Raw genomic sequence first — 26,953 nt, forward strand, 5'->3', positions numbered from 1 at the left:
TGAAATGTTGATATGAATAAACCTTGAATCTTGTAAGGGGCTTTTCTCATTTCATGCACATTGCCCTGTTTATTTTCTTATTCACCTTTTCTCCGTTTCTTAGCATATTTTTTTGGATCGTATAATGTCCGCTTATAAATAAAACAAAATAACTAACATCGAACAAAAAAACGGATCATTTACTTCCATGAACAAATGAATTTGATGGTTTTCTTTAGGAATGAGATACAAGATGAATACACGTGGAACGCCTCTGGCAGTCTCGCCTATATTACGCAATTTGATTAGCAGCAGTGCTTCCTTTGAACAGCTAATGTATAAATATTCACAGAAGAAAACGCTAACATGATAATATAATATTATGTCCATTGACAAAAAATGACCTTTGACCATGATTATGGGACCTAAGACATGTGCAAAACAATCAGTCATACTTGATTAACCTTAATGTCCATTGACAAAAAATGACCTTTGACCATGATCATGGGACCTAAGACATGTGCAAAACAATCAGTCATACTTGATTACCCTTAAGTCGATGTTTCATGAGATAGATCCACAAACCTTCAGCACATACTCCCAACACGGCCAGAGTTTATTCACCTTTGAAAACTTTTAAAGTTACATGTATGATGACAATTCCACAAAGACCCCCAATATTACCAAAGTTTGACTCTAAATGACCTTTGACCTTGGTCATGTGACCTGAAACTCGCACAGGATGTTGAAGGATACTTGATTGCTCTTTTGTCCAAGTTTCATAAACTAGATCCATAAAATTTCAAAGTTATGACATTTCCTCAAATACCCCTAACATGGCCAAAGTTCATTGACCCTAAATGACCTTTGACTTTGGTCATGTGACCTGAAAATCGCACATGATATTCAGTAATGCTGATTACCTTTTATGTCCAAATTTCATGAAAAGGTCCATATACTACAGAAGGTATGACTTTAAAAAAACCTAACCTTAGTTTAAAGGTATTGTTTAACTTTGTGAGCAGCTGATTTAAAAAATTCTCAAACCAAGATGAAACATGTGTACAAGTGCATGTATTAAAACTAACAAACCCTGAAAACAACCATTATTGAGAATGAAAAGCTAAAACTACAAGGCAAACCCCGATTTTGTAAATAAGCGTCTTATAGACACCTAAATAGTACACATAAGTGTATGGGATGAAATTAAGATGGTGTTTCCGGTCACTTTATATTTCAATTTTTGAAGCACTAAATAATTATTTTCGAACGCAATTTTTTCTGGGCTTCATTTTTGTAACACATCACAGACACAGGTGACAAGTGTGACCTTCTAGCTCAGATTTTTTAAAAGTCAAAGCAATGTTAACCAATCACTTTAAGATTTCAATGTTGACGACGCGGCCCCTGCAGGCGGAAAAACGGCGCCGAATAGTCTCACAATACTATATGATGGCAAAATCTCAATTTCTCTACAAAAAAAAAATAAAGTGAAAGTGATTTTATTTCAGTGGTGGATATATCATCAGATATACCAGTTTATCCACTTCTATCTCGTGGGGCGTTGTGGCCCAGTGGATAAGTCTTCTGACTTTGAAACAGAGGGTCGTGGGTTCGAATCCTAGCCATGGCGTAATTTCCCTCAGCAAGAAATGTATCCCCATTGTGCTGCACTCAACCCAGGTGAGGTGAATGGGTACCCGGCAGGATTAATTTTCTTGAATGCATGAGCGCTGAGAGGCAGCTCGAGCTAAAGCCGGGGTAGTAATAAGAACAACGCGCCTCGGAATAGAATATTTCTAGATAGATGGCGCTATATAAATGCCTATTATTATTATCTAGAAAATACTTATCATATTCCAAATTCATACTATACTGCGATTAATTCAAACAGCAACTCTTAAATCTATCTCATACATGTAATTCAATCTAACCTTACTATAAAGGCTTATTCATCAGGTTGACTTCCATGATTGGAAATGAGCAGAAAAGTAGTTTTGTCATACAGTTAGTTTTTAATAGCATTAGTTTAAAATTCACCCTAATATGCAAACTGAAATGGCTGGAAATTACTGTGTTAGCCTACATAATTATCAATAACCAATGCATTTTTTCAAATCAATGCACCTCGTGTGAAAGGTTATGGCACCTTTGGAAAGTATCAGAGCAAATTTATCTTACACTCAGATTCAAATGTCAGCACTATAAATCCTGATGTCAGCTTTTTTTCATAAAAGTTTTAATGAAATCATAGTATTCCATTCAAACCTGGTATCCATTAAAAAAATAATTCTTCTGTTGATTTATATTCTATTTATATCTAATTTATAGTCTCATCCCAGCCGTTCAACAATAGCCATTGTATCAGAAGTTCTTGCTTGAATCAATAAGCAGAAATGGCAGCACAATGAGCATATCAATCTTATACTATACAATAAATGATAGAATTCTATGTTGTTACACAGTAAAAAATATTTCATTTTCATTACTATTTATTAGATTTATTAGATAAAAGAAGTCACTGGTGAGAAGTACTATACATGTCATACTTGAAACCAAATTTTGAAATAAATTTAATACAGCTATTTATCAAATGTGGCAGTACATAAAGTAAACTGTTCAATCAACAAATACAATACAAAACAATACTATTAACGATATGCATGTAACTGTATTTTCCTCATAATAAAGCCTATATCAAATTATAAATACTTCTTTGGACTAAACAATTTACTGGCGAGAAATCACACATGAAAGTGAATGTTTTTGGTAGATCATCAATAAAACAGATAACTTGCAATGGTTCATAAAATATGAGTGCATTGTTATTAGTACAATAATTTCCGTCATTTTTAGCATTTACATGTAAAACAAAAATCAGAATTTGTAAACCTTGGATTACATGAAACCACCAAGCTCAAAGCTTTGAAAGACTTCACCGAATTTATATTTCTCTATTAATAGGCACTGATAGTGATGATAGCTGAAAGACCTTGATTTGACAATATTCCTCATATCATTTGAGCACAAAAATCAACCCATCAAGCATGTTTACATTATTTCAGGTTTAGTGCAGCGTAATAAAATGGTCATGATATTCTGAAAGTGCTGCCAGCAAAATAAAACTACATCAATGAATGCCTCATCTTTAGATACATTGCAATATTGATATTTCTTTGGCATTAATATCACAGAAAGTAAAATTCACTTTATATTACCAGTTTATTTTCAGAGAATGCCCAATGATAGTCTCAAAGCACAGACCTGCATTTGACATTTTAACAAATATACCATGACTATAGAGAAGACTAGATGACAGACTCTCAGGCCCGTATTCTGAAGTCAGGTTTAAGTTGTGGTTTAAGTATGGATAGCCAATTGTTACATGCATCCCTAACAGTAAAGATATCAAATTTCAGCTCATTTGACTCTCAAATCATGCATAATTGTCTAGGATGTATACATAGATGATTGTCTTCACCATTGAAGAAAGAGCACATTAAATATAAGAAACATACAACTTAATAAAAATTTTGATACTTTTGGCTTCCCATATTTTTTTAGCAGAGTTAGACCAAGGTCTAAGTTAAACCTGACTTCAGAATACGGGCCTCAGTGTCAAATAATACCCCTTTCATAAACCTATCCTCCAATTAGCCGCCTAAGAGTAATACGGATAATTCAATAAAAATTGCGTTCATAAACTCCGAAAATAATCCGCACTATTTTTACGAGCGCCCGTCCTGAAAAAGGATAATTGTCATGGCAACCGCACACACCCCCTCCGATGCGGTTGCGTTCGAAAAGGGTGACCTTGTGATCGCTCCATGGCAATTATCTGCATTACTTTTGCAATGCGTTCATAAAGTCAAAATCTGTCCCGATGCTGCTATTATGTGGATAATTGCAGCATCAAAATAATGCGGATAACTCTGGTCCTCCTCCGATTTTTACGATCAAATTATGCTGCTATTAGCCGCATAATTGGGTTTATGAAAGGGGTATAAGAGACAGAGAGGCAGCCACAGTACACAATGAATCTAGTCTCATTACTTCAGACTCCGCCTTATGCACTATGTGAGTTGTGAAATCAAAGGTCTGAGCATGCAGACTAGCCCAATGATATCAAAGACTCATGAAAGATACCATACAATAACAAAAAACAAATGGATGGAATAATGATAGCTATATACTGCATAAAATTAATATTTCCTGGGAATAATGATAGCTATACACTGCATAGAATGAATATTTCCTGGATACACTTGCAGCAAAGTAACATAAACATAATCATGTTTTCAAACTGAACATTACAAGTGTTTTTAACACACAAACATACAGAGAAATGGTGAAAGCATATGAAAGAAAGAATAATCAAAACCTCATTGAAAACCTGTCCCCCAAAATGTGGCATTTTACATGAAAATGAAGCCTGATCAAAATTAAATCTGCATGAATTTTTCTATTTCTTATAAAACCTTTTCAAAAGCAAGCATACAGTAAGTAGAAAATTTCAGGATACATGTATTAACATAAAATGAAAAACAAATATTAATGATAGAAGGCACTAAATACAGTATGTTTCATATGAATATTCATATTTTACAGAGAATTTGCTATTGATAAATATCCATGGCTACACGTTTTTGGACTGGAATGGTGATACTCAAATATGAATCAAATTATTGATCCCTCACCAAAACTACACAGTTTTTTTCAACCCAGAGCACAATAGGCAACCAGATTGCACAAAGATCCTATTTCAACAAGTTTCCTATCTCATCTAAGTGAAATCGCATTGAATGTCAGCACACACATTTCAACAGCTCTGCAGCGTGCTGAATTTCATGGCGCCTCTTCTTTTGTATGTATGTTGTCTGTGCTGTAGAAGCGCAGCAAACTGACTATGACATCAACGTCTAAGACAGATCTGATTGGATGAAATTAGCAAAATTGCAGAAAAATTGCAGAAAGATTTAGTCTACGATCCTACTGCAACAAAACAGGTGGCAGTTGCATCATGGTCGTAGGTTGGCTCACACTGTGATTTGGTTGCAAACAGATCTTGGAGCAATCACGTCAAATAGTGTGCACTGGGTTTGAAGCATGACAAGAAAAATTGATATGTCAAGGCAGTGACATTATTTAAGGGAAAGAGCTTTGGAATGCGCTTGCATGAAATCTAACAGCAAAACACGTATGATAACACTGCCATCACCATAATGTACATGTATGAAGCAGACAACTGCAAAATGGCCGCATATTCAGCAAAATTTCATTCGAACATAATCAATATATAGATATGAATAAAATATACTGTTCATGATATACATATATATTCATCTCTAAATTATATACATATGAGTAAGACAAAAATAACTTTCTTTTATAAAGATAGAAATTGAAACAATGATATGAAATAAAACTTTATATTTTTGAAGTTTCTTTTTCTTCAAAATCACTAGACAGGCACAAGGGAAATGAAGTGGAATAACATTTTCATGTTTTGCATGGTACAATTTCTTCCTTCAAAATCAGGAATTTGCATAGTCTGTATTCATAGATGTTTTATACTTGTCAATATTTCATTGCACTCTGATAAATGTGACCTTCACATTGATTTAATCTCATTTCATGTGATAAGATCTTCTTGATTAGAAAGGGTAGAATTCATGGTTCCACGACATTTGCTCCTGCGACAGTTGCTCCGATGGAAAATCTACACATGAAGTCAAACATAAAACCTAACCTCCAATACTCTAATCTTTATTCGAAACAAAAACTCCATTACAATCCTATCTCTAATCCTAATCCTATGCCCTCTGAAAAAAATAAGACAGGAGCAGTTGTCGCAGAAGCATATGACCGAGTTCTTATCTTGGGTAAAATTTATAGAGACGTACCAGTTTATTACTGACCCTTATCTTTCGCTTGTCTTACAAACCTTGATTACTTTGGTCACTTAGATTTAGGTGGGGTGTATGAAGTCAGTTACCAAGTTACACCAATTGGAAGACAGCAACTACGGGCTGGTTTCACTACACTTTTAAGGTCACATACAGGATTTGTTAAAGATGTTAGGCACATGATGATTTGTAGAACCAGGTCCAAGAATTTGTCTCTTTCTGCTTTATGGAAGAGGTATTGTTGTGGAGCCAAGTCCTGGAGAGCTGTTGCCATGTTAATGGTATGATTATAAGTAGTTATTACAGAAGTACTGTGATGATTAGAGAAGCACTGTTGATATCATTCATGTAAGTGAAGTCTGTCTAGGAAGAGATCAATGTACAGAAATATCAATCATAATTACAAAATCAAGAGGGAAATAGTAGTAGAAGTAGTACTACTACATGTATTACTACTACTACTACTACTACTACTTATACTACTACTACTACTACTACTACTACTACTACTACTACTACTACTACTACTACTACTACTACTACTACTACTACTACTACTACTTCTACTACTACTACTACTACTCCTACTACTACTACTACTACTTCTACTACTACTACTACTACTACTACTACTACTACTACTACTACTCCTCCTCCTCCTCCTACTACTACTACAACTACTTCTACTACAAAACAAACATTATCTGTTTTTAATTCAATAGTTATCATTCCAGCTCAGAAAGCAAACATGCAAAGAACCAACTCCACCACTAAATGAATACAATATTAAATGATCTGTGTAGGTTTGCATGGTGGAGTTTATTACGTTGAGAAGGTTTGAAGAAGGGAAGGAAATACAGGTAGAAAGATTGAAATGGAAAGACAAGATAAGATGAATAAGAAAATTAGAAGTATTCTTTTCTTGAAAGTGAGTGAAGTCCTGAAAAGGACTGTAAACCAGATGAGATGAGATGAATATAGCTTGAGTAGCGAGGTTTGAGTATAAGACTACTTCTAATTTTCTCTTTTCATCCTATCTCATCTTTCCATTTCAATAATCCTATCAACTTACTTTATTTAATACTTTCATAATCTGATCCACTGCTTCCTCCTCTACAGAGTCCAATGAGAAACATGAAACCATCCTGTAAATTACACAATAAAAGGAAAGACCTGGTTCAAAATTACATAAAAAGAGCTCTAATTTAGGAAAAATTACACATAGGCTCTGGGTTAACACGCCCCTGAAATGCACCACAAGTAAAAAAAACAAAACAATAAATAGCCCCTAAAATCCCAAAGGATTTAATATACTCTAGTAAATTTAGCTGACAAGCTTAAAAAGTCTCTCTTTCTCTTTGCTTTAATCTCCTAATCTCCGATTATATGCGAACCATTTGTGGAGGTCTTATTTTCAGGAATCATACCTAACTGCCATATTTTCACTCCCAACACAATTCTATGATGTGAATGAAAATGAAATGTTATGAAAATATACTGCCAGAAAATTCCTGTGTATATATTCAATAGAACATTTTTTTCTCTCTTCCATGATGTGCAGTTATGTCATTTTAAAAAACTTGGAAATATAAGCCCGACATCCCTATATGATTCAATATAATATAGCAATCTGGGTCCCGTAACACAAAGGTTAGCGATTGATTGTGTGCTTGATTTTCACGATTGATTGTACATTGTAGTCAATGCAATCAATAGTAGAAAATGTTCTACAATCATTGCTAAGCTTTGTGTTACATACTGGGCCCTGGTAGGCTGGTAAGCTAAAACAAGAAATCTCAAAAATGTGTGTATCCCATTTAATACTATCCTGTCTCTCTTTGTCTATTATCCCTCTCAATACACATGGTAAGCTGGACATTGAGCTCAAGTCAACACTGAACCTAAACCAGCTAAGAACATACGTGGAACGTACATCTTAAACTGAACAATAGTAAATAGTATAACACAGTTTATTCATATCATATCACGTTTTTGAGAAACAACCCAAATGCAGAGTCCATTCTTAAAGGACAAGTCCACCCCAACAAAAACTTGATTTGAATCAATAGAGAAAAAATCAACAAGCATAACACTGAAAATTTCATCAAAATCGGATGTAAAATAAGAAAGTTATGGCATTTTAAAGTTTCGCTTCATTTCACAAAATAGTTATATGCACATCTCGGTTGGTATCCAAATGAGGAATTGATGACATCACTCACTATTTCTTTTGTATTTCATTATATAAAATATGAAATATTTAATTTTTTCATCATTGTCATGTAAAATGAAGTTTCATTCCTCCCTGAACACGTGGAATTCCATTATTTTAACATTTTGTGCTTCAGGCAAGGAGGTCCTAATCGTCAAATTCATAAAAAATTGAAATTTGTAATTCAAACAATAAAATAACAAAAGAAATAGTGAGTGAGTGACATCATCGACTCTCTCATTTGGATGTAACTGGCTCGTTCATATAACTATTTTATTAAAAATAAGAGAAACTTTGAAATGTCATAACTTTATTTTACATCCAATTTTGATGAAATTTTCAGCATTGTGCTTGTCTGATTTTTCTATATTGATTCAAATCAACATTTTTCTGAGGTGGACTTGACCTTTAATTGCCAATCCTGTAGAAAATTAGGAGCAACCTTTGACTCTTAAATGAGTTTATTGAGAAATTATATTTCACAAAAATGTCGCAGTGCATCACATGCTTAATATTAAATAAGATTCCAAATTACTTGGATAAAGCTACAAATGAAAAATTAACCCTTGCATTTTGTCCTGTCACATGGATTTCTGTAATAGCCCAATTTTTGGTTTACAACAACCACAAAGAACAAAGGTACAGACTATCAACAATTCTGCGGCAAGATTAGTTACTCAAACTACATGTACAAGATAGGACTCAATTACTGAGTCTGTCCTACGGCACACATATCCCCCTAACGTTGCACTCAACAAAACAACCTATAGTTTAAATTCCAACAAGAGTATTTTTTTAGGAAAAACTACCAAGTACCAAACATATCCTAGCTACCAAATGTTTATAGGTTTTCATGATTAATTGAACATTGTTGTAAATGCATGCAATCAATCACCACCAGAAAGTCCTATCAATTCCTAAAGTTTGTGGTTACACAGCCCAAATTATCCTGCCACTGAAATATATGCTATTCACATACCTTTACTAAAATTGGGAAGTCTGTCCAGAAAGCATAGTTTGGAATCAATTCTTTTCCCGTTGCACCTCGATGGAATTTTTGAAAGAGGATTCCCCCGACAACGTACACAACCACTAGTACTGTAAACCTGCACAGGGGAGAAAAATATGGGAATGTAATACAACAATATATACCTTGCTCCCGTCTTACAAAGAGTTACGATTGATCCAATCAAACACAACTATGGAAAGCCAATAATGTCAACATCTAAAATGTGAATTTTGTAAAAATATTTTCTAGATATGACATATATTCATGGATTCACTATTTTCTTGACAATTCAGTATGCTCCTATTTGTGGAGCATTGTGGCCCAATGGCTTAGTCTTCTGACTTTAAAACAGAGGGTCATGGGTTCGAATCCCAGCCATGGCGTAATTTCCTTCAGCAAGAAATTTATCCACATTGTGCTGCACTCAACCCAGGTGAGGTGAATGGGTACCCAGTAGGAGGAAATTCCTTGAACGCTTGAGAGCCTAGGCAGCCCAGCTAAAGCTTGGGAAATAATTATAGCAGGGCACGCTGGTAGAACAGTTTTCAGAACTGAAGTGGCTTCCCTGGGTAAATATACCTATATTATTATTTGTTTTCCAAGGACATTGCACAAATTTCCTGAAGAAAAAATTGATTGATGGATTTCCATATACTTGAGGTTGATTGGATCAATCATAACTATTTTGTAAGACTGGGCTGTAAAAAACAATTATATCTGTTCTGATTGTCCCACATTAAATTCTTAACATCTGTCCTATAAGCTGGCTGAATGCATAACATCTCTACTCTAAATACATGTACATGGTTTTTTAATTTAAGTTTTGAATGACGGTTTAAATGGGGGTAGAGATAACACAGGACACTTGCGGTTTACTGTGTGATTTGCCTGGAGGGGGGGGGGGTGTACAAGAGTTTAAAGATTCAATTACCAGGCATGGGCTTTCACATCCTACCCAGTAGCCATTTAACCCTTTGAACCCGATAGGCCGGAATACCGTCCTGCCAGTAAACGCTCAAATACCCGATCGGCCTACACCCATGTGACTTCAAAAACATGGATTCTAAATGTCAGGTGATCTTCTAAAATGACGTCATCTTTCTAGTACATGTAGGAATATTTAGTCAATAATTTCTGTCAATGTCCGCAATGATTTTTGAAGGATTTAGCTTCAAAAATGGCCAAAATATGCTACTTTTTTGTGGTTGCTTGTGTCGTATGTGCGGTAACACACGGTGTAATACGCGGCAAGTCACGTGCTTACTATGGAAAAGCAATATGGTATATCTGACTTTGGTGAAAACAGTGATTTTAAGCCCAAAACACACTAAATTTGATATTTCTGTTTGTAGACTAGGTCTACGAGAAGCTAAACAACTTCAGCCGGCTCGGTCCGGGTAGTAGCGGGGGAAGATGCCGTTGGGTCTCGAATCATCGGGGATTGTGTGAATGTGGTCAATAAGTCATATATGTGCAAATAATTCAGGGTATAGGTCACAGCCGCCCCTAATAATTCCGGGTTCAAAGGGTTAACACCTTGGTAGAGAGTGGCAAAGTGTGGATTGACGCCTTGTCAAAGGACACTAGGCCATGATAGGATTCATACATACAGCCCTCTGATTACTTGATAGGTAAAAGCAAGAGACTGTACTGATTTGTTTTACAGCTCTTCCACAAATCTGGACATACTCTTCAAGCAAGAATTACCTGACATAAGATCTCCTCCAGCCATCCATGGGTCTGTTACTACATAAAGACTTTCAACTACAGTAAATTTGCAATTATTGTATAATGGGAACAGGGCTTAACAGCTTATCACAATTCATACCATAAAGTTACAATACTGGGGCCGCATTCTGAAAATTGTCTTAAGAGAAATATTCTTGTATCTTTGGAGTTACAATAAAATCTGTATTCTGAAAATTCTTGTATCTTTTCTTGTAACTTTCACTGAGTGCGTATGGTGTCAAGCATAAGTTAAAACCGGTGCCTAAATATCTATGTGCGCAAGATAATATTTCAATAAAAGGTATTCTGAAAATTCTCTTATCTTTGCGTTCTCTTAACTTCATTGCAAAAACACAAGAAAATTTACAAGAGGTAGGGGGCTATTGTAACTTAAAGTTGAATGCGATATTTCTCGGTCAACAATAATAATTTCCTGCTGCATCCCACAAGAGCATCATGTTTTACAAAAAGAGACATTCAAAGATGTTATTACGACAGATTGGCAGATTTTTTCAGAAATTTAAAATTGGCATTGCAGATGATTAATCTTTTCAGAAAAAATATGACTGAAAATTTTTTGTATTCTAGCGCAGTAGTGTACAAGCATAAGCGTCGGTGGCACAAAGGAAATTACGCTGCATGTCAACAATTCGCTTAATTATTTTTTTTAGAAGGGACGCTTATATTGGTTGATCAAAACATATAAACAGTTTGATTGGTTGATGATAAATATTAGGCATGTCAGAGATAAAATAGGGGATGTTCTTAATACAGAGATAAGACAATTTTCAGAATACTGATTTAAGACATTTTTAGCAAGCTGTTATCTTGCTAAGTTACAAGAAAAGTTACAAGAAAAGTTAAGACAATTTTCAGAATACCACCCCTGGTAATGTTACAATAGTTGTAAGTCTTTACAAGGGTGACATGTCATTTGCTCCTATGACAATTGCTCCAGTCTTAATATCTCAGAGGTCATAGGGTTCGAGTTAGGATTGCAATAGAGTTTTTGGTTCAGAATAATATAAAGATAAAGTTAGGGTTTATTCAGTTAAGGAGGTTCAGAGCAGTTGTTGCCCGAGCAAATGTCATGGTACCCTGTATGAAACTGCTCTGTATGTAAATTTTCCAAAGTATGCCAATGAATGGTTGCCAATTTACCTATAAATGAAAAGTGTGTACCTCTGCAATACTCACGTAATACATAAAGCTCCTCCAATAAACGAGTCTCCCCCTCCTGGTGGAGAAGTTGGAGAAATAGAATGACAGTTTGGTATATCAGTTAGACACGCAAGGCAGGTACCTATTGTAAATTTCTGCAACAAAATAGAACAATATGAAAGAAGAATAGGCAGGAAAAATAGTATGATAGAATAATAAGCAGGAAAATCTTTTAATTTCTATGGGGCTTCCTTTCACAGCTTACTGTCTAAATCTGCAACATTCCTAAGCTTTGACATTGAGAGGAATGGGGTTTCCAGGACAACTTTTTTTCTAGTTTCCAGGGCTCTTTTGAGTATTTCGGGGAGGGGGGGGGGGTTAGGGCTACATCACCCCCAGCCCCTATATTTTTCCCCTGAAGAAAAAGAATGGAGAAAGATAATTATTAGTAAGGAGGGGAATGTGTGAAGAGGCAGAACAGGGAAAAGTTTCACAAAATGCTTTTTGTCAGTGATAATTACTAATTTGCTCTCAGCCAGTAAGATGCTAGGATTTCAGTAGCTCATAATTTTTCACGACATACTTCCTAGGTCTGTAATCGCAATCCAAGGGTAATTAAATCATGCACTGCATCTTGAAAATGAAATAAGCACCACATACGACATAACAGGAAATCTGGTAAATGATAAGAGCAGAAAGCTACAGTGTATTTGAATCTTTGCTGTATCTATTTTTCTTTCATGTAGCCATCAAACAATATGCTACATGTATGGTAGGTAATATTTCTATTATCGCCCCAGGGGAATACAGTAGTTACTTAGAACAAAACAACACACAGATCACTGGTAATTGCACACTGCCTATGGGAAAGTTGTCCTCACCACATATCATACCCTACTGACAGTCTGAAATTTAGTAGTCATTTTCTTTTTTGCTTGTCCTATTTCTTTCAAACTGTTACCTTTCTGTTTTCTTATATTTCTCCTCTCTTGCACAGCATTTAATGACCAAGTTTGGAATCATCTTTAGATGGATAAGGTTTTTGTTTCATCTAAACAGCTCAATAACAGTCATAATAAATGATTGAAGACATCAGGGCCCAGTTGCATAAAACTCACTTTTATAGTAACTTTGACATCCAATGGTAACTTGCCTGAAATCCTTGATTCTGATTGGCTAATTAGCATTATTACCATGAAAATTATCATTAAATGGCAAAGTTACTATAATATTTACTTTCATGCATGGGCCCCTAAAGTATGATATTTATCTACTTCCAATCAGTTAATTCATCCCTGTAGAAGGATATACTTACAAAATCAGAACCTTGTTCACCAAGGGGAGTGTATGTTGCTTGCGTCAGTGCAGTTGCATCACAATGAAAATTAACAACAGCTGACCTGCATTAAAGGGAAAAACAAAACAAAGAGTAATTCAAAGTTAAGTTGACACAGAGAACAATTATTTGGGGGTACGACTTTGATATTAAATCAAGTTTGTTATCGTAATTATGTAAAGACAAATAAATGCATGAAATAGATTTTGATAAGTTTTGTTTCTTAAAATAATGCCTATATTTCCATAATTTCATGGAAGAAATGTTTTTTTATGGATAGCCTAATGTAACTTTTGTATGGTTAACAATATGTCTGGCTGATCATTAACATTGCAGTGTTGAGTAAATCAGACACCTATCCTGTGAAACTAAAATCAAAGAAAATCAATAAGACACAGAACTTTGTTATTCCTTGATCATTTTCTTTGACTAAGGTATTGTATTGGAGCATGAACTTTTGTGAAGTGATTTTTTTTTTGACGTTCAGATACTTGACTCTCCACCATATGAAGTTTTGCTAGCATTTCTTCAGACTCTATACACCCACTCCAGTCAGACTGCAGGTCCCAAGAAAGTGGCTTCTTTCATCCAAGTGATATTCATGACTTGAGATGTTTTGCATATTTAATGAGCTTGATGCGAACCAAAACACCTCTTTTCATTCGGTCATTGCTGCTCTAATTGTGCATCGAATTTCATGAATTTAGTACCATTGTAAAGAAGAAGAATCATTCTTTTAGGTCATGTGTTTAGATTTATTCAAAGATTTTGTAATTAATATAGGTTAAATTTTTGATCTAAAATATGCTACAAAATAAATATTTTCACCTGAAAAAAGCTACTTTTTTCATATTTTATTTATGTTTGAGCCTAAATTATTTTTATATCATGATAAAGCTGAATATGTATGCTTTGAAATGATATAGGTTTCAAAATAAGAATTGGTTTAATCGGGTCAAGATCACACTTTTCATTTGCCAAGTACATAAAGCAGTTTGAAAACAAGAATACTGCACTCTGATTGGTCAACGAGACCACCCAGTGGCAAATTCCAACGGTTCCAGTGCCTGGGTTCGTGGGAAGGCCACACTTCCCATGTGGTAATCTCCTCAAATACCCCGCGTCTGTTGTTCTGTGAACCTTATCCAGCCAATCAGGACTCTGGATTTCATGCAAGTACAACATTTCAGAAATCTCGTCTTGTACCTTGGTGGGAAAAGTGTGATCTTGACCCGATTAAAAGGTGCCGCATATCAAGAGTGGCATTGTGAGAGAGTACAGAAGTTCAGCTTTATGGTGATATAGATATCATTGAGGCTCAAAATAAATTAAGTTTTGCACAATTTGCAAAAGAAAACAGAGGAAGAAAATTCAGTTTTGAGGCACATTTTCAGGCCAGAAATTTACTTATTTAACAAAATATTGTATACAAAATAAATGACCAATATGAAAGAGTAACTTTTACTCTTTCCGATGGTGCAATAATATTTCATTTAACTTGAGGTTAAAACAGGTAAATTCTTAGAGAAAGAAAATCTCACGAATCACGAGATTTTGCAAGGGAGAGGATTCAGCCACGAGATGATTTGGATGAATCTGGCCTTTTTGCTCATTAGCATAGGGACCTGCGGTCTGACTCACTAATGCATGAAAGAATAATTGTCTAAAGTTATGTCAGATGAAAGAGTATAAGCTTTAGAATGAGAGATCAATACTTTGTCTATTGTATTTGTGATTAAGTTATGATACAGCATTGATAGATCTCAGTTATATATATTTTGGGAGGCACAGTTCTGTATATCAAAAGGTTCTGGCCTTTAAATGGAATTTATCTCATCAGCTCTACCAAATGGCTATTTAGCACATTATAATGCCTTTGATATAGCTATTAATATCCACATGTAACTACATATCATTTAAATATGACCTAATAATGGAATCGCCCATGTAATCTACATGTTATTGTATCTCTTTACATATTAAAGGTATTAAAATTCCAGTTCTGGTAATGATCTCAAAATGACTTTTGACAGAATCTTAATATAATGACCACCCAAGTGTTTGTTTGTATGAATAAAAAGTATGTGCCAAAGGATTCTGGAAGAAATTGTGTAAGTGCTGAGTAAAAAGCAAAATAAACGCGGAGTCAGGCACTTCCGTCGGGTCTTTATTCCAGCAATAATACACTGTTCCACGTGTGCCTATCTGTGTTGGCGATCTTCAGTGTGATCGTATTTCAGCTTAGATTTTATGATTTCACAAAGTTTATATTATGTAACTGTACCAGATCTAGATCCACGATGATATAGTCATACTTAACCTTGGTTTTACAGACTTTCTCACAAAATTAGTGTTTACTGCAACTACTATCATTTAGCTTTAATGTATGCAATCCAAGGTGCAGTAGATGATGGTTTGTGTTTCATAAAGACTTTCTATGATAACAAAATGTACTATTTCTTTAAACAACAATTTACTATCAACCAATCAGATTGGATGATTTCAGTAGCTTTTAACTGTTACTGCAATTTTGTTATTGTAACAGGTTTCATGAAACAGACAGAAAGACAAAGCTATGAATTGTCTTACCTCTCACTCACTGGAGCGTATGTGATGACAATATCTGAATTATCGGGATCTACTGTGTACGACACACTAGATGGGTCACCAATTGGGTAAATGTACTTCTCATCTTGTGATACCTGGCATGCCTATTGAGAGAAACAGAAAGGAAATGATTGGAACACAAAACACCCTTTATGCACTAGTACATAAAACATGAATTGCTCAATATTTTCATCATGTGACATGTTGTTAATGAATACATGTAGTTGCATACTATGCACAATAGAGGAGTTCCATGTTACATGTATTTGCTCGTGCGACAATCGCTCCACTGCATACACACTATTGGAATCGCCAACAACCTCGATTTAACACTACAACCTTCCCTAAACCAAACCATTAAAGATAATAATATTCCGCATTTATATAGCGCTTAATACATCGAACGACGTCTCTAAGCGCTTTACAGACATATTATTACCCCGGTCATCAGATCCTTGCATGCCCGCATACAATGTATGCACCTTCTCCACTCCCAGGGGAGCATTCCAACAAGAGTTCCAAGACTCAATTGCTAGGCATATATAGGCTTTCACATCCTACCGGGTACCCATTTAACACCCGGGTGGAGAGTGGCAAAGATAAAACCCTATTGCATCTCTAACCTTACATCTTCGACGAAATTAAGCCTGGAGCAATTGTCGCTGGACCGGATATTGTGCAATCCAATTAAGGAGTCAAAGTTTGATAGTTTTTATTGAGTAAACTGACTTTTTTGCCACATTCCTAATGACAGTACAAATGGGGAAAATTGAATAGGGCACAATAAATCTCCAAGGCCACTGACTAAGAGGGGCAATCAAATTGACTTCCAAGATCATGGCCAGGATTCTGGATAGGCCCTGTAAATTATATTTGCCTTTTCTTACAGCCCCCTTTCCTCACTCATATTCCCCTTTAGGCCTATATGTTTTCTCTTCAGGACTTTGGGAGAAGTACTTTATCAAGTTAAAATTTTCTGTCCTAACATTTCCACACAAATTTGCAACATTTCACATTCATACTTATTATATAAATTCAACAATTGTCATAATTAGTATTCTCCTACTTATATGACACCTAAATAGATCTTTATCATTTCATTTGTTGTTTGATTTCGAACATTCAGCCCATTTTACAATGACATCATCCATGCAATTTCGGTCTATATAATTTTGTTCATTGCACGCGCAAGCCAAACCACTGGAAGATCCATGTAAAAACACTCATGTTTACAGTGTGTGTATCCGTTATGACAATCAACAGAATGCATTTGTACTGAATGTACTTTTGCATTCAAATTTATAATTGCCAAATGACAAAGATCTACTTTTAGGTGACATTTATTCTTTTGATATATTCTTTTGATGGACAGAATACTTTATTCAGTGAAAGATATTAAAAATAAATGATGCATTTAATTCAGCTACGCCTGGTTGAATAGATTATTTCATCTTTCACCTCATGAAGTATTCTGTCCATTGCACTCATGAACATTGATTACTTGTACATGTATATTATCGTTGTACCAGTGAAACTTCATGAAAGCTACAAATGAACGATGCTATCAATGTTACAATATGGATAGAAAAATTCAAAGAAAAAAAAGATTTGTCATTATCATCAATTCAAACTCTCGTTCAGCATGAAAAGAAATTATTACTTTCCATTTCATCCCTTCAGTGCCTTTGAAATTGTATAAAGCTGATTGCAAGTCAACCTATGATAGGATTGCCAATTTACCATGCTCAGTGCTAACGATACTTTGGACTGGTATAATATAGTACCACATAGATGGTACCATACTATATCAACAGTGTATAAAACCCCATAGAAAAAGGCAATGACTTGCACTTGTCAGACATATATAGGTCTTTATGAATACACACAGCATGATCAATAAAATTTGACAACAATATGAACTTTATCCATCCAAAGACTAATGTAAGCACAATATCCTGGTTATTGGTTTCAACATGAATCACAAGTCACAACTTTATGGGATGTGTGGAATTGTACAATATACTAATCATATAAAAACCATCAACAGTACAAAGATATCAATTACTGTAAACCCTTGTATATATACCTTTGTATATACTTCTTCCTTTTTTCCCCCATAGGAGGGGGGGGGGTCCAGGGAAGAGATGCCCCTCTTCCTGAGGCTAGTACTGTACAGAATTTGAAAAAAGGGGGGGGGGTACTCATGAGTAAAAAAAATTCAGAATGTATAATTCTTTGAAATTTTAAGATCAATTCAAAAGTCTCTGTCCCCTCCTTCCCTAATGGCCATCATTATCAGCAGCACAACCACCTCTGGTATTATCATCATAATAATCATCAGCTAGTCACCATCATCATCATCACCATCATAATCCCAATCATCACCACCACCACTGTTCATCCTCATCGTCACCATCATAATCATCATGTGTATTCATATATTTAATTTAATCCTTAACTGTACATGATCTGATACTTTTTTGCATAATTTGTATTTCTCATCTCTTTTCTCACATTGATTTTCTGACTTTGTATTTTTTGTTTTAGTTCTGTGATTCTTGTAATTGACGTTAACGTCATATTGAACACAATTTGTCTTGTGATAAGTTCTTCTTTTTTTCATGTTTTGTACCATATTTGTTTCTTTATTGTATTATGTTTTTGTTGTTATATTCCACACTCTGCTAATTCCTTCTGATTTCAATCTTTCATATTGTAAAATCTTTTTGTATTAGGCTATGTGCTGCGATGGAAGTTTTTATGTGAATAAACTATTTTGAATTGAATCATCATCATCACCATCACCATCATCATCATCACCATCATCACCACCATCATCATCATCATCACCATCATCACCACCATCATCATCATCATCATCATCATCACCATCATCATCATCACCATCATCATCACCATCATCATCATCATCATCATCACCATCATCATCATCATCATCATCATCATCACCATCATCATCACCATCATCATCATCACCATCATCACCACCATCATCATCATCACCATCATCATCATCACCATCATCATCATCATCATCATCATCATCACCATCATCATCATCATCACCATCATCATCACCATCATCATCATCATCACCATCATCATCATCACCATCATCATCACCATCATCATCATCATCATCATCACCATCATCATCATCATCATCATCATCACCATCATCATCATCATCATCATCACCATCATCATCATCACCATCATCATCATCATCATCACCATCATCACCATCATCACCATCATCACCATCATCATCACCACCATCATCATCATCATCATCATCACCATCATCATCATCATCATCATCATCATCACCATCATCATCATCATCACCATCATCATCACCATCATCAACATCATCACCATCATCATCACCATCATCATCACCATCATCATCATCACCATCATCATCATCACCATCATCATCACCATCATCATCATCATCATCACCATCATCGCCATCATCATCATCATCATCATCATCACCATCATCATCATCACCATCATCAACATCATCATCTCCATCATCATCATCGTCAGCAGCATCATCATCGTCATATCATCATCATCATTACCATCATCATCACCATCATCACTGTCATCATCATCACACAACAATTCTTTATTTCCTATGGCTCATCTTAATATGTTGAATTCTTCACTATTTTTTCAAGAGAGGCAGAATTTCTTTACTAAACATAGAATCTTGAATCTTGAGAGATAAACATTCATATTCTTTTCTCTTTCCATGATACATGTTATCTTTAGCCTTGCCCTTTCTCTCAACACCATATTATAGTTGGATACATGTCTGTTTGGTGATGTTATATGTTATTTGGTTTACTTGGTTATAATACTCACTGCTGTGTCCTGGCAAAATTCGTCAGAAAATGGAAAGCATGGGTTGTATGCATACTTGTAATCTTCACTTTGTACATCCTTGTATGGGAATCTGGAAGGAAAGAATAAAGGATTTCATTGATAATTGCATTGACTAAAAATGGGCACCAGACAGAAAAGATTCTATCAAATGCAAAGTTACAAAATTTATCAAATAAAGTACTTAATTTCATATCTGTCATTATAATCTTTTTAGCATTTAGGGCAGACATATACTCTAGAAATAAATAAAAAAAATAAAAACTTTTCCCTTTTGGCCAGGGGATTTTGTACCTTTTGGCATACATATACAAAGCCTAAGTTTTTATATCTTCACCAATAGTGCAAACCATTCAGTTCAATTAATGCCTTTTGAGTTAAATATAACAAAGACAATATAAAAGACAGATGCGTTTTATGAAATGAATTTTTCAATTTTACAGGAAAATTATATTTTCATCAGGTATCCAACAACATATAACCACTTCATGCATGGAATGGGCTCTAAATTTCAGAATATAATCTGTGTTGCTTTCTGATAAACAAGGCATAATCCCGGAGGGGCCACTTACATTGACGAGTGGATACCATGCGCGACCAAAAAAACACGTAAAAAGTCTTTTTCACGACAGAGCACGTTACGTACGTAACGTGATAAGGGTGCCAAAAACACAAAAATAATGAAAAAAGGGTATCTATTTCGCTAGGAAAATTACGTGTTTAGGGTCTAATTTGCGGGGATGATAAAACAAAATTAAAATTTTTTATAAAGGATGTCATTTGCCCCAACACTTCGTGTTTAGAGTCCGATTTGCGCGAGGTGTAGAAGTGGGGTCGTACTAAACCAAATAAGGTAAAGCCGACGACCGAAGGAACCGTAACAATAAAACATTCCTGTACTTGTTTAGGGGTTCATTTCAGGGAATATTTGCCAAGAGTATCGTTTTTGTTTCCAATACTTGTTAAGGGTAGGGTTTCTCACTCCAATACTTGTTAAGGGGTTCGTTTTCAGAATATGGAAATTACGTGTTTAGGGTGCTTTTCGAGACCCCTTGGTCACGCATATCCACTAGTGAATGGAAGTGGCCCCCCCCCCCCCGGGGGCATAATCGATGTTGTGTCTCGCCCACTTGTGAAAGTAACCATGAATATGTTGTGATTTGCGAGGGCAGGCATCAGAAATGTATAAAGTTCATTGTAAAATAACTGGGAAGGAATAACATTTGTCACACAGAAAGAGTTTTGCATGTTAACTATAATGTTGACATCAAAATGACCTGACCTCACCATGTGACCTCTGAACACAATAACATATTACCAGTTCTCGTGAGTACAGCTACAACCCAAGTTTGGTTTAAAAGTGACTTGTGGTTGTAGAATTGAATAACACTTACCTCAATTGAAATGACCTTACCATGTGACCTCTGACTGCGACATGATATGCAGGTCTCCTACATGAAAGTATATCTACAACCAAAGTTTGGGTGGAAACTGAATTACGGTTGCAGAGTTATATGTCATACATGTAAGAGAGCTTGCAGCACGTACATGTAAACTGTAAACTTTCACGTTGACCTGAAAATGACCTTTGACCTTACCATGGGACCACTGACTGCATAATGACATGCAAGTCTCCTAAGTACATCTACAAATCAAATTTAGGTAGAAAGAAAGTGACTAACGGTTGCGAAGTTATGTGTGGTAAGTGTCTTGCACATAAACTTTTGGCAGTTCTGTGGCGGGGGGGGGGGTTGATTCAACCACCCCCTCCTCTTAGATTTCGGCTGCCGATCGCGTGAGCGCCGCAAAAATTTGCATATTGGGAGTGTGCGATGTAATCTACAAGGCTGTATGGTAAAATTTTCCAAAATGAGAATTTTATGCTAATTATGTAGGGTTGAAGAAAATAATAAGTTTGGAGAACAAAATAAATGAATCATCAAACTGAAGGGGAATAAGTGAAACTGAGACGTAAATAAAGAGAACTTAAACCGAAGGAGTCTGGTTGTACACTGCTATTTGCTGGGCTTCCTTGCCTCAATAAGACTTATACAAAATTAGCATATATATTTAAATTACACAAAATCAACCAATGAGAATAAAGAGAATGGAGAAGCCAACTGAAAGTGGAAAAGTCCAATTCATAAAAATAACCAATAAGAGATATAGGATTGAGAAGAATAAGATGTTGGGATGATTACCTGATAAGAATGTTGAACAAAAGAATCAGATGTGAGAATGTAATGAATGAACACATCTGAATAGGAAAGGAATGACAGGAGAAGCAGGTTGAAAGTCAAATGTAAATGGATGACAACAGAATCATGGAGAATTTAAACAAAGCTGAACTAAATACCAAAGCTTGAACTATAAATAACTAAACTATTAAAGGAAACCAATTGTCAAAATAACAGTCCTACATAAACATCCTTCTTTCAAAAATTGTCCTCAATTTTTAAAAAGTAAAGAACTAAAATAAACTGCAAAACCAGAATTTGACAAGTTGAACATCTAACATTATTTACATAAAAGTATTTAAAAATAACTAACGTAACCATGACATAATTCCATATTTACAATAAATGTGAAGACTAGGAGAGGATAGAAAAATTTCAGTGAAGAAAAAAAAATATATTTCATCAGAATTTTGAACTTTTCCTTTTGACATCATATGTGTAACTTCAATGGAAAATGAACATGCAAATAATTTCAGTGTATATCTTATACGTGCATGCCATGAAATGAAATACCATATCCATTAAGAAAAAAAATGAAAAAGAATTGAAATTTTTGTCTTGATTTTGGAAAAGAAAAAAGACATTGATAATCTTGAATATATATATACTGTTTTTGTTAAAATTATGCATGTCTTGCCAACTGGAAAAATGTATCTCCTGGACTAAAGCCCCAGTCACATAGAGACACGGATCAACACGGCAATGCCGGCATGATCCGGGGAGGTCCGGGGTAGTTTTGCCCCAGATGACTGTTAACACGGCACCAACACGGCAGCTTCACACAGATCTACACGGACCATGCCGGCAGAGCACGTCAGCAACACGGACCTACACGCCAGCTACACGGACCAACACGTCAGCTACACGGACCAACACGTCAGCTACATGGACGAACACATCAGCGACAAGGACCAACACGTCAGCAACACGGACCTACACGTCAGCAACACGGACCAACACATCAGCTACACGGATCAACACGTCAGCTACACGGACCAACACGTCAGCTCAAGGATCAACACGGCAGCTATATTGACCAGCACGGCAAAATAAATCTGCTCATAATAATGAGCTGATATACCTATTTATTCATTTTTTCTCATCCTTGTGGCAACATTATTTTATGTTTTTGAAAAAGATATCAAAACTCAAAACTTCCAATTTGTGATTGAAAACCTTTTTTTTTTTTGCTTGTCAATCTTTTTTCGGGTACGAAATCCTTTATTTGTGATTGAAAACCGTTTTTTATTAAATAGAAAAACTTTGGCTTGTCATTTTTTTTTGGCGGACGATTTTGCCCCCCCCCCCCCTGTGGAGAAAATCCTAGTTACGCCATTGATTTGATATCACTTTATTGAAATCACAATAAAGGAAAGAAATTTTCCAATTCAATTGAAAACATAATAAAACTTAAGATAGGCCCAGGTCATGACACATATCTGTCGATGAAGGGCAGTAGTAGGTACATAACATATACATATACCATATTTTAAAAAAATGAAATGTGAAATAATAATAACAGACAAAGTTGGGGGTAAATATTAGAAAAAAAAGAGAAAAAAATATTCATACATGCACTAAATAAATGAAGCATGTTTGTGTCAACTGTATAACAACTACTGAAAAGTTCATAAAGTAAATAGCGTTGTAATGATTTGATGGGAAAAAAGAACACGGACTGCCAAGGATACTCCAGGCAGCCACACGAACCTACACGGCAGCTACACGGACCTACACGGCAGCTACACGGACCTACACGGCAGCCACACGGACCATCCCGGATGTCTTTGCCAATCCGGCAGTCCACGGATGACGCCGGATGTTTTTGACAGTCAAAAACTGCCGTGTTGGCCTCCCGGACGTTCAAGGACCAACACGGATCTCTTCCCGGACCACCCCGGATCAGATCCGGGATGGTCCGGGCTCTATATGTGACTGGGGCTTTACAAAAAAAGAGAAAAACTTATGAGTGCACTACTAGACAAATAGATAAAAACAATTATGGTAGCTCAAAGGAATATTGAATAACATTGAAAAGTGCAAGATAAAATATTACTGAACTTTACAAAAATTAAACATATGATGTTCCGCAAATAACATAATTAACAGAAATTATGAAAAATCAAACATTTGAATTTATATAAAGCCATATTTTCTGAAATCATATGACAAAGTATATTAAGTTCAATCTTTGACTTTACTTAAAAAAACATTAAAATAGGGATATAAAAAATTTCGGAATTTTAACCGAATGTTGGAAAAAAAAATTGCTGAGTAAAACAAATAAAAAATAGACCTATTTCGCATAATATGTAAACTTACAATATGATGAAACTTCAATAGTAAACAAGTGGAATGACTCTGGCCGTCTCACCTGCATCACACGGTTCAATATAGCAGCAGTGCTGACTTTGAATACTACTCTAACTCGCACAAGATGTTCAGTGACACATGGTTACTCTTATGTCCACTTTTTATGAACTAGACCAATAAACTTACAGAGATATGATGGTTATTCAACAAAAAACCCCAACATGGCCAAAGTTCATTGACCTTACATGACCTTTGACCTTGATCATGTGACCTGAAACTCGAACAGGATGTTCAGTGATACTTGATTACTCCTATGTACAAGTTTCATGAATCAGATCCATAAACTTTCAAAGTTATGATGGTAATTCAACAGATACACCCAATTCGGCCAAAGTTCATTGACCTTTGACCTTGGTCATGTGACCTGAAATGCGCACAGGATGTTCAGTGATACTTGATTACTCTAATGTCCAAGTTTAATGAACTAGACCAATAAACTTTCAAAGTTATGATGGTAATTCAACAGATACCCCCCGATTCGGCCAAAGTTCATTGACCCTAAATGACCTTTGACCTTAATCATGAGACCTGAAACTTGCACAAAATTTTCAGTGATGCTTGGTTACTATTATGTCCAAGTTTCATGAATCAGATCCATAAACTTTCAAAGTTATGATGGGAATTCAACAGATATCCCCAATTCGGCCAAAGTTCATTGACCCTAAATGACCTTTGACCTTGATCATGTGACGTGAAACTCATGCAGGATGTTCAGTGATACTTGATTAACCTTATGTCCAAAGTTTCATGAACTAGGTCCACATATTTTCTAAGTTATGATGACATTTCAAAAACTTAACCTCAGGTTAAGATTTCGATGTTGATTCCTCCAACATGGTCTAAGTTCATTGACCCTAAATGACCTTTGACCTTGGTCATGTGACATGAAACTCTACTAGGATGTTCAGTAATACTTGATTAACCTTATGGCCAAGTTTTATTAACTAGGTCCATATACTTTCTAAGTTATGACGTCATTTCAAAAACTTAACCTCAGGTTAAGATTTGATGTTGACGCCGCCGCCGTCGTCGGAAAAGCGGCGCCTATAGTCTCACTTTGCTTCGCAGGTGAGACAAAAATGATGAGAAATGATTTACATTGAACATTTAACTAAGTCTGACTTTGTGCAATATCATTAATAAAACTCCAATAAATATAGTGATTAAAAATTGAAATAATTTTGAGCATTAAGGTGTACAAATGAAATATTTCAAAAATTTTGTTTGTCATAATCTCCTTTAGTTTTACAATTTCATATATTGCACTTAGTTCACATTATTTTCAGATTTAGAAATTGACAAAATTCAAATATTTAAACATCTCTAATATCAAAATATTAAAATGCATTCAGATTCAATATTGAGCTGAGAAAATTATAATTGATATATTGCACATTAATTGTAATCACTTGATCCATATTGACAAATCATAAATATATTTCAATTCATGTACATTTAAGACACCAATTTAAGACAATATTATTACCTAAAGAAATTATCTGATTCACTAAACAAATATATATTTTTGTAGAATTTGAATGATCTTGCTGAAAGAAAATGTTTCTATTTATAAGCCTAACATTAAATCAAAATAAGGCATGTGATTCATTCCATTAAAGAATCAAATATATGTATATGGGTTTTTGCTAAAAAAGTGAATATTGATTGCTTTTTTTTAATCGAATTTATTTGTGTATAAGAAAACACTCAAGTATAAATAAAATACTGGAATTTGTGTATCATATGCCTTTTACAGTATATCAAGAAATAGACCAGTTTGGATACATAATCTATCTAAAAATTGATAAAATGTTATCAAATTGAATTTAGAATTTGGCTATCATACATGTAGTAAATATCTATCGTTTTTATATGAAACCGATTGAATAGAACTTATTAATACATTTGGCAAGATTATTCCATAGATCAAACTGATACAAAATTATTGAATAAACAAAAATTGCATAAATCTAAAGTAAAGGGAATTTAATGATCACAGAAATGTCTTGATCAAAATTTTTTAACAAATTTAAAATCTGTGACAAAATTGTTTAGTGTTCTCACCATCAGGGAAATAAATTGTCCAAAAGTTCCAATTAAAGTTTAAGAGTTTGAGAGAAAAATGTAGTTTGGTGGTAAAATGGAGACATCAAGTTCAAGTTGCTGAATATCGGACTTTCTTAGGGGGCGAAAAGTTTTCACTGTATGCATGAAAACCAGGGAACAGCATCATCTACTCGTGGGCTGGAGTAACTGAAGAGCAAACGGTGGTGACTGGCTTCGAAGATCAAAGCAGAGCATCATCAACTCTAGATGCGCAGGCGACAGTGTAACAGGCGAGAGGCCGGAAGGTGTCATGCATCGAGCGAAGATAGAGGGACAAAGCAACATGAAGACCAAAAGGCAGCATCATCCACTCGACGAAGAGAAGCAAGGCGAGAGGCTAGAAGGCATCATGAGGCATAGGTGGGAGACTGTTGAGCCGAAGAG

The 26,953-nt window shown here is 35.2% G+C and overlaps 1 protein-coding gene across 2 annotated transcripts in view; it reads right to left on the reverse strand.

Moving 5' to 3' along the window:
* Positions 1–5,681: 5,681 nt before the first annotated feature.
* The window catches only part of LOC121426313, a 30,422-nt gene continuing 9,150 nt past the window's right edge, over positions 5,682–26,953 (reverse strand). Inside the window, exons 2-8 of one of the 2 annotated variants that reach the window (XM_041622567.1) lie at positions 19,836–19,926; positions 15,921–16,042; positions 13,311–13,395; positions 12,032–12,150; positions 9,077–9,203; positions 6,958–7,030; positions 5,682–6,244 (exon numbers count right to left, since the gene is read on the reverse strand). In XM_041622567.1, coding sequence (XP_041478501.1) covers positions 6,959–7,030; positions 9,077–9,203; positions 12,032–12,150; positions 13,311–13,395; positions 15,921–16,042; positions 19,836–19,926 — 616 coding nt within the window. In that variant the 3' untranslated portion in view covers positions 5,682–6,244; position 6,958. Of the gene's footprint in view, positions 6,249–6,957; positions 7,031–9,076; positions 9,204–12,031; positions 12,151–13,310; positions 13,396–15,920; positions 16,043–19,835; positions 19,927–26,953 lie in introns of both variants that reach the window. The other variant, XM_041622565.1, reaches the window with a different exon arrangement.

This window comes from Lytechinus variegatus, chromosome 13 (genome assembly GCF_018143015.1).
Source record: "Lytechinus variegatus isolate NC3 chromosome 13, Lvar_3.0, whole genome shotgun sequence".
NCBI classification, from domain to species: Eukaryota; Metazoa; Echinodermata; class Echinoidea; order Temnopleuroida; family Toxopneustidae; genus Lytechinus; species Lytechinus variegatus.